General features: G+C 42.9%; 1 protein-coding gene across 1 annotated transcript; it reads left to right on the forward strand.

Moving 5' to 3' along the window:
* Positions 1-2,831: 2,831 nt before the first annotated feature.
* LOC116893074 (metallothionein-1-like) lies at positions 2,832-12,983 on the forward strand. The gene is made up of 2 exons (XM_032895030.1): positions 2,832-2,920; positions 12,573-12,983. Exons 1-2 carry the CDS (start codon positions 2,832-2,834, stop codon positions 12,826-12,828), a joined length of 345 nt encoding a protein of 114 aa, XP_032750921.1. The 3' UTR covers positions 12,829-12,983.
* The last annotated feature ends 1,993 nt before the right edge of the window (positions 12,984-14,976 follow it).

Raw genomic sequence — 14,976 nt, forward strand, 5'->3', positions numbered from 1 at the left:
TTCATTTTCTTTACAGCTGAGGAGGAGAACATGGGAACTGGAGGAGGAAAGAGAGGGAAGGGGAATTATATAATTATATTTTTATTTAAATTTTAAATTATTAAGAAAAAACAATGTAAGAAAGAAAGGACTTATTTGTTGTGCTCACAGTTCAAGAGCACAGTCCATTATAGTGGAAAAATCAAGGAGACAGGAGCTTGAAGCAGCTGCTCATGTCACATAGGCAGTCAGGGGAAAAGATGGCAATAAATGAATGAGTCTGCTCAGTTCCCTTTCTCTATAAAAACCAGGATGTTAGGCCTGGGAATTGATGCCACCCATGGTGGGTGCCCCCCCACTTCAATTTATACAATTAAGTCAATTCCCACAGGCATGCCCAGAGGCCCATCTTCCAGGTGACTCTAGATTCTGTCAAGTTGACATTTAACACTAATAATCACTGGTAAATAATCAAAGTCCTAGAAAATCTATAAGAACACAGACACTTGTTATACCATTATTTATCAGACAATAAAATAATCTAAATGCTTATCTGTAAAAGATTGAGAGTAATACAGTTTTTATTCGAATAGCAGTTACTTTCTATTTGGCAATCTCTGTTTGTCAACTCTTTCAATCCTCTCATCACATAGAATCTATCTTCTCAATTTAAAAATGGAGGAAATAGAGCTAGGGAGATGCCTCAGTTAGTAAACTGTCTGCCACACAAGCATGAGGGTCTTTTTTTTAAAAGATTTATTATATATATATGTATATATGTGTATATATATGTATATATGTGTATATATGTATATACATATGTATATATGTATATATGTACACACATATAAATATATATGTATATATGTGTGTGTGTATATATATATACACACACACTGTAGCTGTCTTCAGACCCACCAGAAGAGGGCATCCAATCTCATTACAGATGGTCATGAGCCACCATGTGGTTACTGGGATTTGAACTCAGGACCTTTGGAAGAGCAGTCAGTGCTCTTAACCACTGAGCCATCTCTCCAGCCCAAGCATGAGGGTCTTATTCAGGTCCCCAGCACGAGTGTAAAAAGTCCTGTCCCTGCACCATAGACCTGCAACCTTTCAGGAGGTAGAAGGGATAGAGCTAGGCAGCTCCTTGGAGCTCACTGGTCAGCTGTAACTCCAGATAACCGGATCTGGTTGCCTTCTTCTGACTTCTGTGGCTACTGCATGCATATGCTGCTCTTACATGCAGGCAAAATACTCGTACACATAAAAAGAAATAAATAAAAAATTAAATAGATTTCTTTTAAAAGTAAGGTGGGGAGGCTAGAGATATGCTCAGCTGGCTCGGCAGTTCAGAGCATGAACTGCTCTCCCAGAGGACCAGACAGCAATTCGAAGCACCTATATCAGGCACCCGTAACTCCAGCTTCAGGAGATCCAACTTCTTTTTCTGGCCTCAGCGAGCACTTTCAGTCACATGCTTAACTGCACACACACACACACACACACACACACACACACACACACACGCAATTTAAAAAGAAAATTTTAAAAGCTAAAATTAAATTTAAAAAAACATAAGGGGAAGATGAATCCAGGAAGACACCTAGATGACCACCTCTGGCTTCCACATGCACCTATGCCTTTACATGAACGTGTACACACACATACCACGTGCACCAAAAAAAAAAACTGATTAATTAAAATGGAAAATTTGAAGCATCTAAAATTAATTAGTTTAAAGTCATACAGATAAATAATAGAAGAACCAGGATAAAAAATACAGATCATCTAAAATCTGTGTTCTTAGGGGCCACATTGTACAGCCTCTCAGCGGAACAGAATAAAGTTACTATTCACCTATACAATAAATCATTAAATATATATTAAATTATGTTCATGGATCCTACACTAAAACAGAAAATATTTATTACAAAAACCTGAAAGAAACCTCATCATCTTCAGGAAGATATGTCCTCATCTCTAACCAGGATATACATTAATCCTATGGTTAACCAGAAACCAGGATATACATTAATCCTATGGCTAACCAGAAGATACATAAGAAGATCTGGGTACAAACAATCTGGGGAGAAACTTCATACAACTTCCCAATTTGGGGCACTGACCAAAATAGAATTTACGTTAAACCTCCAAAAAAGTGTTCCCTGACCCTCCAAATCTAGCTTCTTTAACCATGGCTTAGGCCTTGCAGCCCTCTAAACATATCATTTCTCATACTGCAGAAAACTATTTAATTACTTTCTCTTGAAAGTAGAGCTTCAAAAGTTTGTTTACAGTGTCTTCCAAAGGACTTTCCCTAAAGCATAGAGAGAGCACCCAACACTTGCATTCTCGTGTCCAGTGGAGTAATCTGAAATAGGCAAACACACTTACAGCTAAAGCTGAATAAGTGGCACACAGCAGGTAAAGCCACCAGAAATCTGCAAGCACAGTAAGGAATACAAGGCCAAAGATCGAGAGATCGGGGGCATTTTTAAGAGCATTGGCCAATAAGGCCAAAGATCGAGAGATCGGAGGCATTTTTAAGAGCGTTGGCCATTTCTAAACACAAGCTAGCTGCTGAGACCTGTGACTGGAGTTGAAGAAATGATCAAAACCTTTTAGAGTTACCTGCCAGAACATAATGAAGATATGGCAAACTGCAAATACAAATTTCCCCCACAGAGATCTATAAACAAGTGTGAGATTAAAACTTTACAAAATAAAGTAGAAGTTTCTAGAACCTATTGACTCTTAGGATACAAGCTCTTGGTGGCATCAAGAGCCTTGGGTAAGATGAATAAGGGACGGAATTAGTGTCTACTACATTCTTCTTCACATTTCCCACCATGGATGCCTTGAAGCTAAGAATCCAGACTTACCGGGGAAAAATAAAGAAACCAATAGAGTTCTGTCAGCTGTATGATCAGAAAGTTAGGTGACCCCCACCCCCAACCCACAGCCATTTACTCCTCAAGACATCTGTGGAGAAATAAGTACAGTGTAGACCAGATACTCTAGACTTCTGGGCTGGAGAATCTTTTGATCCAAGAGATCAAACAGCAACCACACAGCAATATATTTTTAAGTAGTGATAAAGTATTAAATATGCTGTTTATGCCCAATGTAGCTCACAGACCACCAGAATTCTAATGTTAAGAATTCCTGCTTTAGGACCAACAAGATTAGGTAAAGCATTTTGCCAACAAACCCTGGTGACCTGGTGACCCACATGGTGGAAGTAAAAACTTGAACCCTTCAAGTTGTTCTCTGACCTCTAGGGCATAGTGTGGCGCCTACACAGAGAGAGACAAGCACGTATGTGGACATGATATAATTTTTAAAGGAACAAATTTCCTGAAGTGAAGAAGAAACAGGGGAAGGAGAATTTGAGAAGCCAGAAAGGAAGAATGGGTGGGAGGAATGGACTGGTCAAGTCGAGCAAGCAAGAAACTAATCTGTCTGGGCTCCAGCTAGGGAAAAGCTTGGACTAGCTATTCTACGGCGAGTTTTCAGTACCAGTTTGTTACGGGGTTCTTAGGTTGGGTCCTACTCTTTCATCTATCCTCAGTTCCACAACAGGTCACCTGGGTGCAGCAACTGAGGGTCCTCAAAGAGGGTGGTACTCACCCTCCTTCTGTCCACCCGCTGCTCTCTGTCCCTCCCAAGGATGGCGCTTCTGTCACTGGAGGCCTTCTGTCTCCTCTCTCAGGGGACTCAGGCCCCTCCCAACTGCTGGAAGACGAAAAGGACACCGCCGGTGCCCTCTGTGCCCGAGGAGCCTTCTTCATTTGAAGATGGAATTTTCTCACTCCTCCCGGTATTACGCTTGGGTTTTCTCCTCAGAGGCCAAAGCCACACGGTCTCCAGCATGGCGGTCAGCACAGAACGACACCGCCCCTCATAGAGCCCTCACGTAGAAGGGCTGCTACCCTCAGGGGCTTCGGTCACCTGACCCCATTCCTCCGTCGGCCACATTGGCTGTCAAGCCTGCCGATTCTAGTCACAGAAAGTCAGGGCATAGGCCGAGCACATGGTTCCAGAACCGCGTTGAGCAGCGGACGACGAAGACCTGTGAGGAAACTCCCGACTTGCCTTGCGGCTGCGGAAGGCCAACTTCCGGGATGTGGGGCGGTTCCGCCAGCGGCTGGCTGAACCCGCGTTGCCTTTCGGCCATTTCCAGGACAGTATGTCTCTACACTCAGAACTGACTGGCCAGAACCCCAGCCAAAATACTGGTTCATCAGCGAAGGGCCACAGAGGGGAACGCTAGGAGCAAAGCAGCCCCAGATTCAACCTGTGCTGGGGCCCTGCCTCCTTTCTAGTATAAGGATGAAGTCTGGTGGTAAATCAGGGCTTTGCACAGACCCCACGAGAGAGTCAAACAGGAAGATACAAGATTCCCTTCCAGACCCCCAAATTCACTTCCTGACTAGAGTAGAAGACCATAGTCAGAAGTCTTTGTTCATACAACAAATGTATTCTCAGTGCCTAGTGTTGAAGATGTGAGGATGGGTCCCGGAAGGGCCAGAATCCACAGCCTTGTTAGGAAAGTCGCTAACTAAACTGGCATTTATAATTCAGATGTGCCCTAATGACAACGGGGTTGTATCTGTGTGACTGAAAATACTGTAGACTAAAATGATTTAATACACTTAATCTGCAGAATGTCGGTTTAGCAACTCTGGGCAGCCATAGTGGATGTGAATGAGCAGCAGAGAGAGAATCATACTGTGGCCTCTATCAAGAAAGTCAACTCAGGGGGTTAGGGATTTAGCTCAGTGGTAGAGCGCTTGCCTAGCAAGGGCAAGGCCGTGGATTGGTCCCCAGCTCGAAAAAAAAAAAAAAAGAGAGAGAGAGAGAAAGAAAGACAGAGAGAGAGACAGAAAGAAAGAAAGAAAGAAAAAAAGAAAGAAAGAAATTCAACTCAGGGGTACCTGAAGTCCATCTGGAAGAGTACACCTCAGAGACTTTGGTGGCCTCTCGGTTGCACATGCGTCCTTGATTTCCTCCACAGAAAAAAAGTTTCAGAGGGGGTGAGGATGTGATTTGAAATATCCCCTATAGTTTCAAGTATTTGATTACCTGGTACCCAGGGTGGTGACACTTTTGGGGGTAGGAAGGCTCTTAGGTTTCAAAGCTCTGCACCATTCCCCAATTTCCTCTCTTTACTTTATGCTTGTGGTTCAAGATGTGAGCCTTCAGCTTCCTGCCCCTGCTGACTGACATGCCTTTACTCCATTCTAACCTTCCGGAACCATAAGCACAAAGTAAATGTTTCTCTATAAGCTGCCTTGGTTGTGGTGTTTTATCACGGCAATAAACAGAGTAACTTATACACAGAGTGAGACAAAGTATTGGCTAAGCATTTGGCAGTTGAAGAAAGTCGAGATGAGGCGTAGGCGGGAGAGGAAAGCCCTGAAATGACTCAGTTCCAGCTAGATCCATGACTTGGGACTTTGAAGCTACCTAATCCGTCACTAATTTAGGATATTATAAAGTGTTGCTGGTAGATTCCTTTGTCATATCAACAAAATTCTGTTCTTGATGAGGAAACATTTAAGGTTCACCATGCCAGCTTACAAATTCAGGCAGGAGGGCTAGTGGAAATAAAACTGCTCAGAGGAATACTTAACATATACATAGATTACAAGGATGCTTGTGACGTAGTTCACGTGGACTTAAGACATAATCCATTACCCATTTTCAGCCTTGTTTAAGATGTTTCTCAGAAAAGGGAATTCAGCACTTTCACAGATGGTCTGCCTACTTATGTCAAAATTCCTATGTGTCTGCCAAAAATAAAAAAAAAAAAAAGGAAAGAAAAGAAAATCAGAACCTTTTAATCTCCCCTCTATTTCCTAGCTAGCTGTTCTGTCACAGTGCCACGTATTGCGAGCCCATTAAAAATAAAAATTAACAATGAAATAGCCAAACACGATGGCTGTACTTCTCTGATTCCAGCACTTGGCAAATTGAGGCAGGAGGATAACAAGTTCAAGATCTGCATGAGAAACATAGCAAGACCCTTCTAAAAAGAATCAGTCTAATGAATATGTGTATCACTTTTCACTGCCACAAAGTCAAAACAGCATAAACAAAACTATCATGGGTGCAAATATCTATATAGTGAATGCTGGATGCCAGGAGACGGGGATGTGTCATAACATAAGGCACAAGACTTCAACTCAATATGAGGAAAATAACTGGAAGCATCTTGAAGAAGGTTCCAAGATGAAATCTGAAGGATAATATGAAAGTGCTTTTCTTTTGAAAGATTGCTTTTGTAACATGAGTTTCATGGATAAGGACTAGAAACCAATTGCCATGTTTAGAGAGAAATGAAATTTAGCTTATTCATCACACTTTCAAAACAAATGGAGTATTTTTTAAAAGAAAAGTCAAGTAGAATAAAGTCCTAGAAAGCTGTCTATTGTCAATAAACAAGCTTAAGGGGGGTGATTTTTAAGCAAGAGAGTGAAAAACGGGAGGGGGTGTGGGGTCCACGCAGAGGCAGTGATATGTGGCAAAACTTAAGACACGAGAACATGCAACCAATAGAAGAAACTGGGAAATGTGTTCAAGATGGCTGACTCCTGAGGCAATGGAGGCAAAGAAGATTACTAATGCATGCCTTTGATCCCAGCACTGGGAAGGCAGAGACAGGTGCATCTCTATGAGTTGGAGGCTAGCCTGGCCTACTGACTAGTTCCAGGACAGCCAGGGCTACCCAGAGAAACTCTATGACTAAAGAAATGCCTCAGTGAATAGGAGAATTGACTGCTGTTTCAGAGGATTGGGGTTCAGTTCCCAAGAGCATACATAGTTGCTCTATAATTCCAGCTCCAGAGGATCTAAAGTATCCTTCTGACTTCCATGGGCACTGCACCCTGCTGGTACACATACATACATGTAGGCAAAACACTCGTGCACATAAAACAATAGTGCATTTTTTCTTTTCTTTTTTTTTTCGGAGCTGGGGACCGAACCCAGGGCCTTGCGCTTGCTAGGCAAGCGCTCTACCACTGAGCTAAATCCCCAACTCCAATAATGCATTTTTTAAAAATAATATTGGCTCTGAATGTAGCTTATTCTCAGATCAAATCTGAGCTCTGCCACTTGCTAACACACAGAAATGAGGCAGAAGGTTAGAGAAAGTGACTTGGGAAGGACTTCGGTGGGCCCTGGTAAGTAGCTCACATTTCATTCTATAAGCACTAGAAAACCACTGGAAGGTCCAAAACAGGACAGTGAGTTCCAAATATTGCTCTGAAAAGTGTCAAAAAATAATAATGGAGAACAGAAACAACAAAACAGGACCAGATACAGGCAAAATAAGTTTAAAGAAAGCAAGGCCACAATAGTGGGCTAACAAAATTCCTTATAAATATGTTTTCATTCCTGCTAATCAAAAGGAAAATGTTGTTAGTGATAACACTCACCTACACAAATAATAGTGGTTTGTCCAAATAATTCCAGGACATCACCAAGCCTTTCCTGCTGAAATCCTTCCCGTTTTGACAGGGTATTTACAAACCTGTTCTGCCCGGCAGCAAAAAGCATGCAAACTAAAGCGTTATGTTCCTTCATCAAAATGTCTTTCTGTGGTCTAACATGGGGTTGTCCTTGGATCCCATACCCTTGCTTCCACAGATAATAAACACAGAGTCACTTGAATTTTCAATTTAAAAAGGCACTGGAAAGATCGAGGGTGTGACTCAGTGGCACACGTGTAGCACTCACAAGATTTGGGTTTCAATTCCCAGGGAAAAAAAAAATATTTTAAGGCTCAATTTTGGAAACACTGTAGCTGTTTTTTCCTAGTTAAGCAAGTATTTCTCAGATCTCACTCCAAAACAGTTATGAGATTCTGTTTCGACCTCTGATAAATAAACTCATTCAAGGTGCCTGCCACCTACCCCTTCGCTCCAGCCCAATTCTCCGCTTCCTCATAAACCAGGAAGTGCAACTCTTACTTTACGTGCCTCTTCCAAGACTGTATCACACAAAGCACACCTCTTATCCCTTCACATGGTCTACATCTGTTTTGACCCCGGTTGCTCTCTCCTCAACTAGTCTCCCTACATTTTCTTATTTTCCACAATGGGGGTGACTGGTGACTTTCCAAGTATGGAGAATTCTTTGCCAGAATTCTTCTCTGGGGGAGAAGATAGCATGTAACTATGCACGTAATTCAGCTTCAGATCCTGGGCAACTCGTGTTCTCCAGATGTAATCCTAGCTCTGCCTCCTGTTTTCTATGTGTCACGGGCTCGTTCTGATGGAGCTAATGAGAGCACTACTGCATAAGATCTCTGAGTAATAAATGGGTAGATTTTTGAAAAACAGTGAATAATGTCAGGAATATTCTCAGAACACAGTATTAACTAATATCACATGCTAAGCCCTGGAATCAAGAAGGAATGAGACAAGAAAGGTCTTTTTTCAAGCCATCCAGAGACTGCCCCACCTAGGGATCCAGCCCATCTGTGGACACCAAACCCAGACACTATTGCTGATATCAAGAAGCACTTACTGACAGGAGCCTGGTATAGCTGTTCCCTGAGAGGCTCTACCAGCACCTGATCAAATCAATGCAGATTCAGATACTCAGAGCCAACCATCAGACTGAGTCCAGGACCCCAATGGAAGAGCTAGAGAAAGGACTGAAGGAGCTGAAGGGGATTGCAACTCTATAGGAAGAACAATATCAACTAACTGGACCACCCAGAGCTCCCAGGAACAAACCACAAACCAAAGAGCACACATGGAGGGACCCATGGCTCCAGCTGTATATGTACCAGAGAATGGCATCAATGGAGGAAAGCCCTTGGCCCTGTGGAGGCTCGATGTCCCAGCATAGGGAAATGCTAGGGTGGTGAGGAAAGAGTGGGAGGATGGGTGGGGGAGCACCCTCATAGAAGCAAGGGGGAGAGGGAAGGGAAATAGGGGATTGATTTGTGGAGGGGAAACCAGGAAGGGGGATAACATTTGAAACGTAAATAAATAAAATAACCAATAAAAAAGGGGGAAAGAAGCTGGTCTAGGAGCATGGGGGAATTCTAGAAGCAGTTAAGAAGGCAGGAGACCTGATTGGTGGAGTGGTAGTCACCGAAGTCGAGATCCAGGTAAAGGCCACATTCAGCAAAGCCTTCTGGGTCCCTGAAACATGGCTGACTTTATTTTAAGTGCTGTAGGAAGCTACTGAAGTTTTAAAGCAGGTAAGTAATATCAATACTATCAAATCTATGTTTTAAGAAACCTTCTGGATGTCTAACCTAGCCAAAGGGCAAAGGTTCCCTGCTAACAGAATTTTAGCCTGAGAACTTTCAGGTCCCAAAAAGCCATCTCCGAAGTTCCTCCCTGATTCAACAATCCACGGCTCTGTGCTAAATTTAAAATGAAGAGACTTGGGTTTTTCAACCACTCATGCTACACACAGAGCTACAGCCCTTTATCCCGCTGCACCATTGGATTGGAATGGGTGAGTCATGCCTAATAAACGCTAGTAATTGTTCTTGCTTCTTGCCTCCAAATTCCCAAATGCTAATCGACAGGTTTCTCCTAATTAAGTGTCCAAAACCAAACACAGCATCCCAGGTGCCACCTGTCATCATGGCCAGCGGAAAGAGCCATTATTCCCCTGCTTTATGACAAGAGGCCAGTGTCATAATTTTCTCACGATATCACACAGCAAGCATGTATATGACCTGCTGTTCAGCAGCACCCTGGGGTCTCTGCAACCACTACTATTTTACAGATGTTGCCCTCCCTGTAAAAGTTTTTCCTTCCGATTACTTTCCCCCAAGTACCTGTCCTTGACTTTGTTCCAAGTTGAGTGTCATTCCCTCTGCCATATTCCTAATGTTTTACATTTCTTTGGCTTTGCCCGAGGTTCTGCAACATGTCTTCTTTTAAAGTCATCTGAGAATTTCATTAGCATATTTGTGAACAGGATGTGGCTAGAAAAGAATCGTTGGGGGAATCTTTCTCCTGTTTACTTATTAGCTAGGTACTGTACCTAGAAATCACGAATAAGAATAAAGAATTGATCCTGAGAGACACAGCCAGAATACAGCAAATACAGAGGCGAATGCCAGCAGCAAACCACTGAACTGAGAATAAGACCCCCATTGAAGGAATCAGAGAAAGAACTGGAAGAGCTTGAAGGGGCTCGAGACCCATATGAACAACAATGCCAAGCAACCAGAGCTTCCAGGGACTAAGCCACTACCTAAAGACTATACATGGACTGACCCTGGACTCTGACCTCATAGGTAGCAATGAATATCCTAGTAAGAGCACCAGTGGAAGGGAAGCCCTGGGTCCTGCTAAGACTGAACCCCCAGTGAACTAGACTGTTGGGAGAGGCGGCAATGGGGGGAAGGGTGGGGAGGGAACACCCATAAAGAAGGGAGGCGAGGGATTAGGGGGGATGTTTGCCCGAAACCAGGAAAGGGAATAACATTGAAATGTAAATAAGAAATACTCAAGTTAAAAAAAAAAAAAAAAAAGAAAAGAAAAGAAAAAGAAAAAGAAAGAGAAAGCCTGGTGCTGTTTAACATCCAATTGGTCAAAAAAAACAAAAAAAAAAAGAATAAAGAATTGATAAAAAAAAAAAGAAGAGGAAAAGGGAGGGAGAGGGGGAAGAAGAAGGGAGGGAACATTAAAAATCTAAAAATGTCCAAGGACATTGTAAGTACAGCATGTAAAACTATATATGTAAATGAACAAATGACAGTAGATAGTACGGTTCTGACACAGTGTAAAATGTTGTGTGTAGTGGATAAATCTTGATGAGCTGAGTATTTAATCACTCTGTAGCTGCGCTTGCCAACATCTAAAGATTTTTCTGAAAAAAACTAAGCGAGTTACTTCATATCTAATGCATAGTAAGCCTTCTGTCAAAGTAGTCAGATGGTTCCATACCATATCCCTAACTATGGTGGTTTGAATATGCTTGGCACATGGGAAGTGGCACCGTTAGGAGGTTTGGCTTTGTTGGAACACATGCGTGTGGTCTTGTTGGAGAAAGTGTGTCCCGTGGGGGTAGGCTTTAAGAGCCTCCTCCTGGCTGCTTGTGGAAGACAGACTCCTTCAGGCCGCCTTTGGATCGAGATGTAGAACTCTTGGCTCCTCCAGCACTATGTCTGCCTGCATGATGCCATGTTTTCCACCATGATGAGAATGGCCTGAACCTCTGAAACTGTAAGCCAGCCCCAGTTGAATTCTTTGCCTTTGTAAGAGTTGCCTTGGTCATGGTGCCTCTCCACGGCAATGAAACCCAAACTAAGACGCTAACTTTAATTTTTTTATTTGCATGTATTTATTCATGTATTCTCTCCTGCCCATGTGTGTGTGCCTCTCTCTGTGTGTATACACACGTGCATTCCAGCAACGACTTGCATGCGAGGTGAGATCAGAGGACAGCAATCAGGAGTCAAGTCTCTCCTCCCACCACTTGTTGGTTCCAGCGACTGAATTCCTCCTATCTTCAGACTTGACAGCAAGCACCCTCGTGCTGAGTCATCCTGCTAGCCCTATCTTCCTAACTTTTAAATAGTAAACTCTGCATCAGGGACAGACAGTCAAAAGTACGCTACCATCAAGAAAACAAGCAACAAATGGTGTTGATGGTACTTGGCCAGCGGTGGGAGACCTGGGGTGCTCATCCCTAGTAGAAATCTAGATATTTGATCAAAGGAACATAAGTCAGCATATCACAGAAATGCCTGAAAATGCCCATTTTTGTGTCTCTGTTCACAATAGCCAAGATATAGATCAGCCTAGTTGACCACTAGTTGATGAATGGGTAAACAAAGTGTGGTATATAGACAATGGAGTATTATTTGCCCACAGAGGAAAAGAAGATAGTTTTCTAATACAATGCATGTGACTGGAAATCCTCACATGAAACAAAGTAGGCACAGGAAGATAAATACTCTATTTTCCTCCTATGTGGAATCTGGATTTAAATACACATATTATATGCATATGTGTCATGAGAGGAGGAAGGGAACTATTTGGGGTCAAGAAGATCCAGAGAGGGAAAGGAAAGAGGTGTCCAGAGACGTTAATGGAAGGGGAAATTTGAGCAATGCACAATACTGAACATGCTTGAGAGCATAAAAATCAAAATCCATCATCTGTATGCTGATATTTCTTAAAATATTTATTTATTTTATGTATATGAGTACACTGAGCTGTCTTCAGACACACCAGAAGAGGGCATCGAATCCCATTACAGATGGTCGTGAGCCACCATGTGGTTGCTGGGATTGAACTCAGGTCCTCTGGAAGAGCAGTCAGTGCTCTTAACCACTGAGCCATCTCTCCAGCCCTGTATGCTGATTTTAAAAAATAGCAAAGGAGGTGACCTGGGAAGATGGCTCGGTGGTTAAGAGCATGTACTTCTCTAGCAGAGGACTGGGGTTCGGTTCCCAACACCTGTCTTGGGAACCTCATAACCACCTGTGAGTCCAGTTCCAGGGAATCCTACATACGCCTGTCTCCACAGGCACTCGCACTGAAGTGCACAGTCTCCCCACACAGAAACACACGTGTATCCACACAATTAAAAATAAATATAAGATCCCGACTTCAGCAGCCTGACTGCCTTCTTGTCGCTTACACCGTTGTTCCAGATTCACCAGATCTCGGAATAGACCCCAACTGCTCCTGCTCCACCGGCGGCTCCTGCACCTGCTCCACCTCCTGTGGCTGCAAGAACTGCAAATGCACCTCCTGCAAGAAGAGCTGCTGCTCCTGCTGCCCCGTGGGCTGCTCCAAATGTGCCCAGGGCTGTGTCTGCAAAGGTGCCTCGGACAAGTGCACGTGCTGTGCCTGAAGTGATGAACAGTGCTGCTGCCCTCAGGTGTAAATAATTTCTGGACCAACTTAGAGTCTTGCCGTACAGCTCCACCCAGTTTACTAAACCCCGTTTTCTACCGAGCATGTGAATAATAAAAGCCTGTTTTATTCTAAAAAAAAAAATAAAATAAATATAAAAACCAATAAACTATAGGCTTTGGAGGGCTAGCAAGATGGCTTAACAGGTATAGGTGGTTGGCACCGAGTCTGACAACCTGGGACTAATCTGAGGATCCCTCACACTGAAAGGTATCCTCTAACCTCCACATAAGGACCATGGCATACACATCCACACATATATGAACACACAAAAATAGATAGATGTAAATACATCTCATTGTAGGCACAATGCAGATTCATTAACGGTGTAATTCACAGAATCACCCAACCAAATAGTTTTCTTGACCGTTATGAAGGTTGTAAGGATAAAGGGCGTGGTGCAGAGAATACATGTTAACAGATTGTCACTGGGGACATCACTAATACAGTTTCACAGCTGTAAAAGTACTATTAAAAGACATGGGAGGCAGAAGGCAATATTTTCCTCGTTCTCCAAATTTATAAACTCCTGTTTTCATTACATCTCATTTCGAGACATCATTTTCTAGACTCTTCTCCACAGTTTGAAGATACATCGCTCCGTGTACTTTGACTATCTCCCTAATTCAGTAAGTGAGCAGTTTCCCTTCCTGCCTGTCTTCCTAGCAAATCTAAGGTCCAGTGTGGCAAGGATGGTGCCGATGTAGAGCCCAGGACCCGGCACTTCGTGGGTTAACACATTTTTTGCAAAGATGTGATGGCAGAAGCCAAAGAAAGCTTCCTAGTAAGTGTATTCTGAAACAGTGCTTGGATGGCATTGGATGGAGGTCAGTATTACTTCCTCCCTCTCTCTAGGAAGTGGGGAATTGCTACCTTACAAATGAGAAGGAGAGAGGACATTTGGTTTCTGGGAGCTATTTTTGTAGGCTCCTCCTTAGGACAATCAAGATTGCTGAACCTGCCCCCCCCCCCTCCAAGGATCCCTGCCATTACAGCAGAGCTCAGGAAACCCAGTACTTTTCCAGGACCTCGTGTCAGCTAAAGGAAAAGTACTCGTCTCTCTGATTATCTTCACCTGGGGGTCATTAGCCCTTCCGTGCTGACTCATGAGGGGGCAGAGAGCTGAAAACTCATTTCACAGATGAGGAACTAGCCTCAGAAAACTAATTGATTTTCTAAGCCAAACACTTGTTTATAGATCTGATGAGACGTAGAACATGCTCACCCTTATCCCTCCCCCTCCCTCTCCCCCTCCTCTTCTCCCTCCCCCTCCCTCTCCTCTCCTTTGCCCTTTCCCTATCCCTCTCCCTCTCTTCTCATTGTAAACTGACTTTTATGAGGGGCTACAATGTAGCTTGGCAGAAAAACTCACACTTTGTGTGCCCGAGGCATTGATGGGGTACTTGAGAGCAGACAAGGGAGTGGATAAGAGCGAATATGATTATTTTTGCAAGAATTTTCTGTTACATCAGAGAAGAAGATCTCGATGTGTTGAGCGGCAGAAAACAGTAGACTTTTGTAAATAACTAGAAAATATAAAAATGCCATGAACCCGAGTGTGTGAGCATTCTTATCTATGTAGAATTCTTTCTAAAGAATATGCCTGAAGATTTCGCATTTATCTCTGGTTGTTCTACAAGTTATTTTATTCATGCTCTTCTGTGTTAAAATTTTATTATCGTGAGCACAGGATCCTCTTTTATCAGAAATCTAGGTTTTAAATTCCTAGTTTAATATTTCTGGAAGAATTCATTTTGTTTGCTGCTCCATTCTTCATGGTGGAAAGAACATGAACATTGAGTTCCCAAAATGACTTGCTGGCCGCTCACCCTAACCTGTAAAACGATGTAATTATTTCTGTTCCATAGGGATCTCATGGGCATCTACAGATTGATAAAGGTGTTATGTGATACTCTCATGATGATCAACTCTCCGGCTTAATAAAGGTGCAAGAACCCTTATCATAAACCAGTGTCTCCCTGTTAGAGGGTTCGGTTGAGGAGGAAAGAAATTTGCCAGGAGAGACATGAGAGATCTTAGTGAGGATGTATAACTTTGGGTCCACATAGAGAGAAAACTTGAAACT

Source organism: Rattus rattus, chromosome 2 (genome assembly GCF_011064425.1).
Source record: "Rattus rattus isolate New Zealand chromosome 2, Rrattus_CSIRO_v1, whole genome shotgun sequence".
NCBI lineage: Eukaryota > Metazoa > Chordata > Mammalia > Rodentia > Muridae > Rattus > Rattus rattus.

Excerpts from the sequence above, each read along its gene's own strand:
- LOC116893074 (XM_032895030.1), top strand. The coding sequence starts at position 2,832 with ATGGATGCCTTGAAGCTAAGAATCCAGACTTACCGGGGAAAAATAAAG. Across the intron at positions 2,921-12,572 it reads CTGTATGATCAGAAAGTTAG|ATCCCGACTTCAGCAGCCTG; the intron begins GTGACCCCCACC and ends AATAAATATAAG.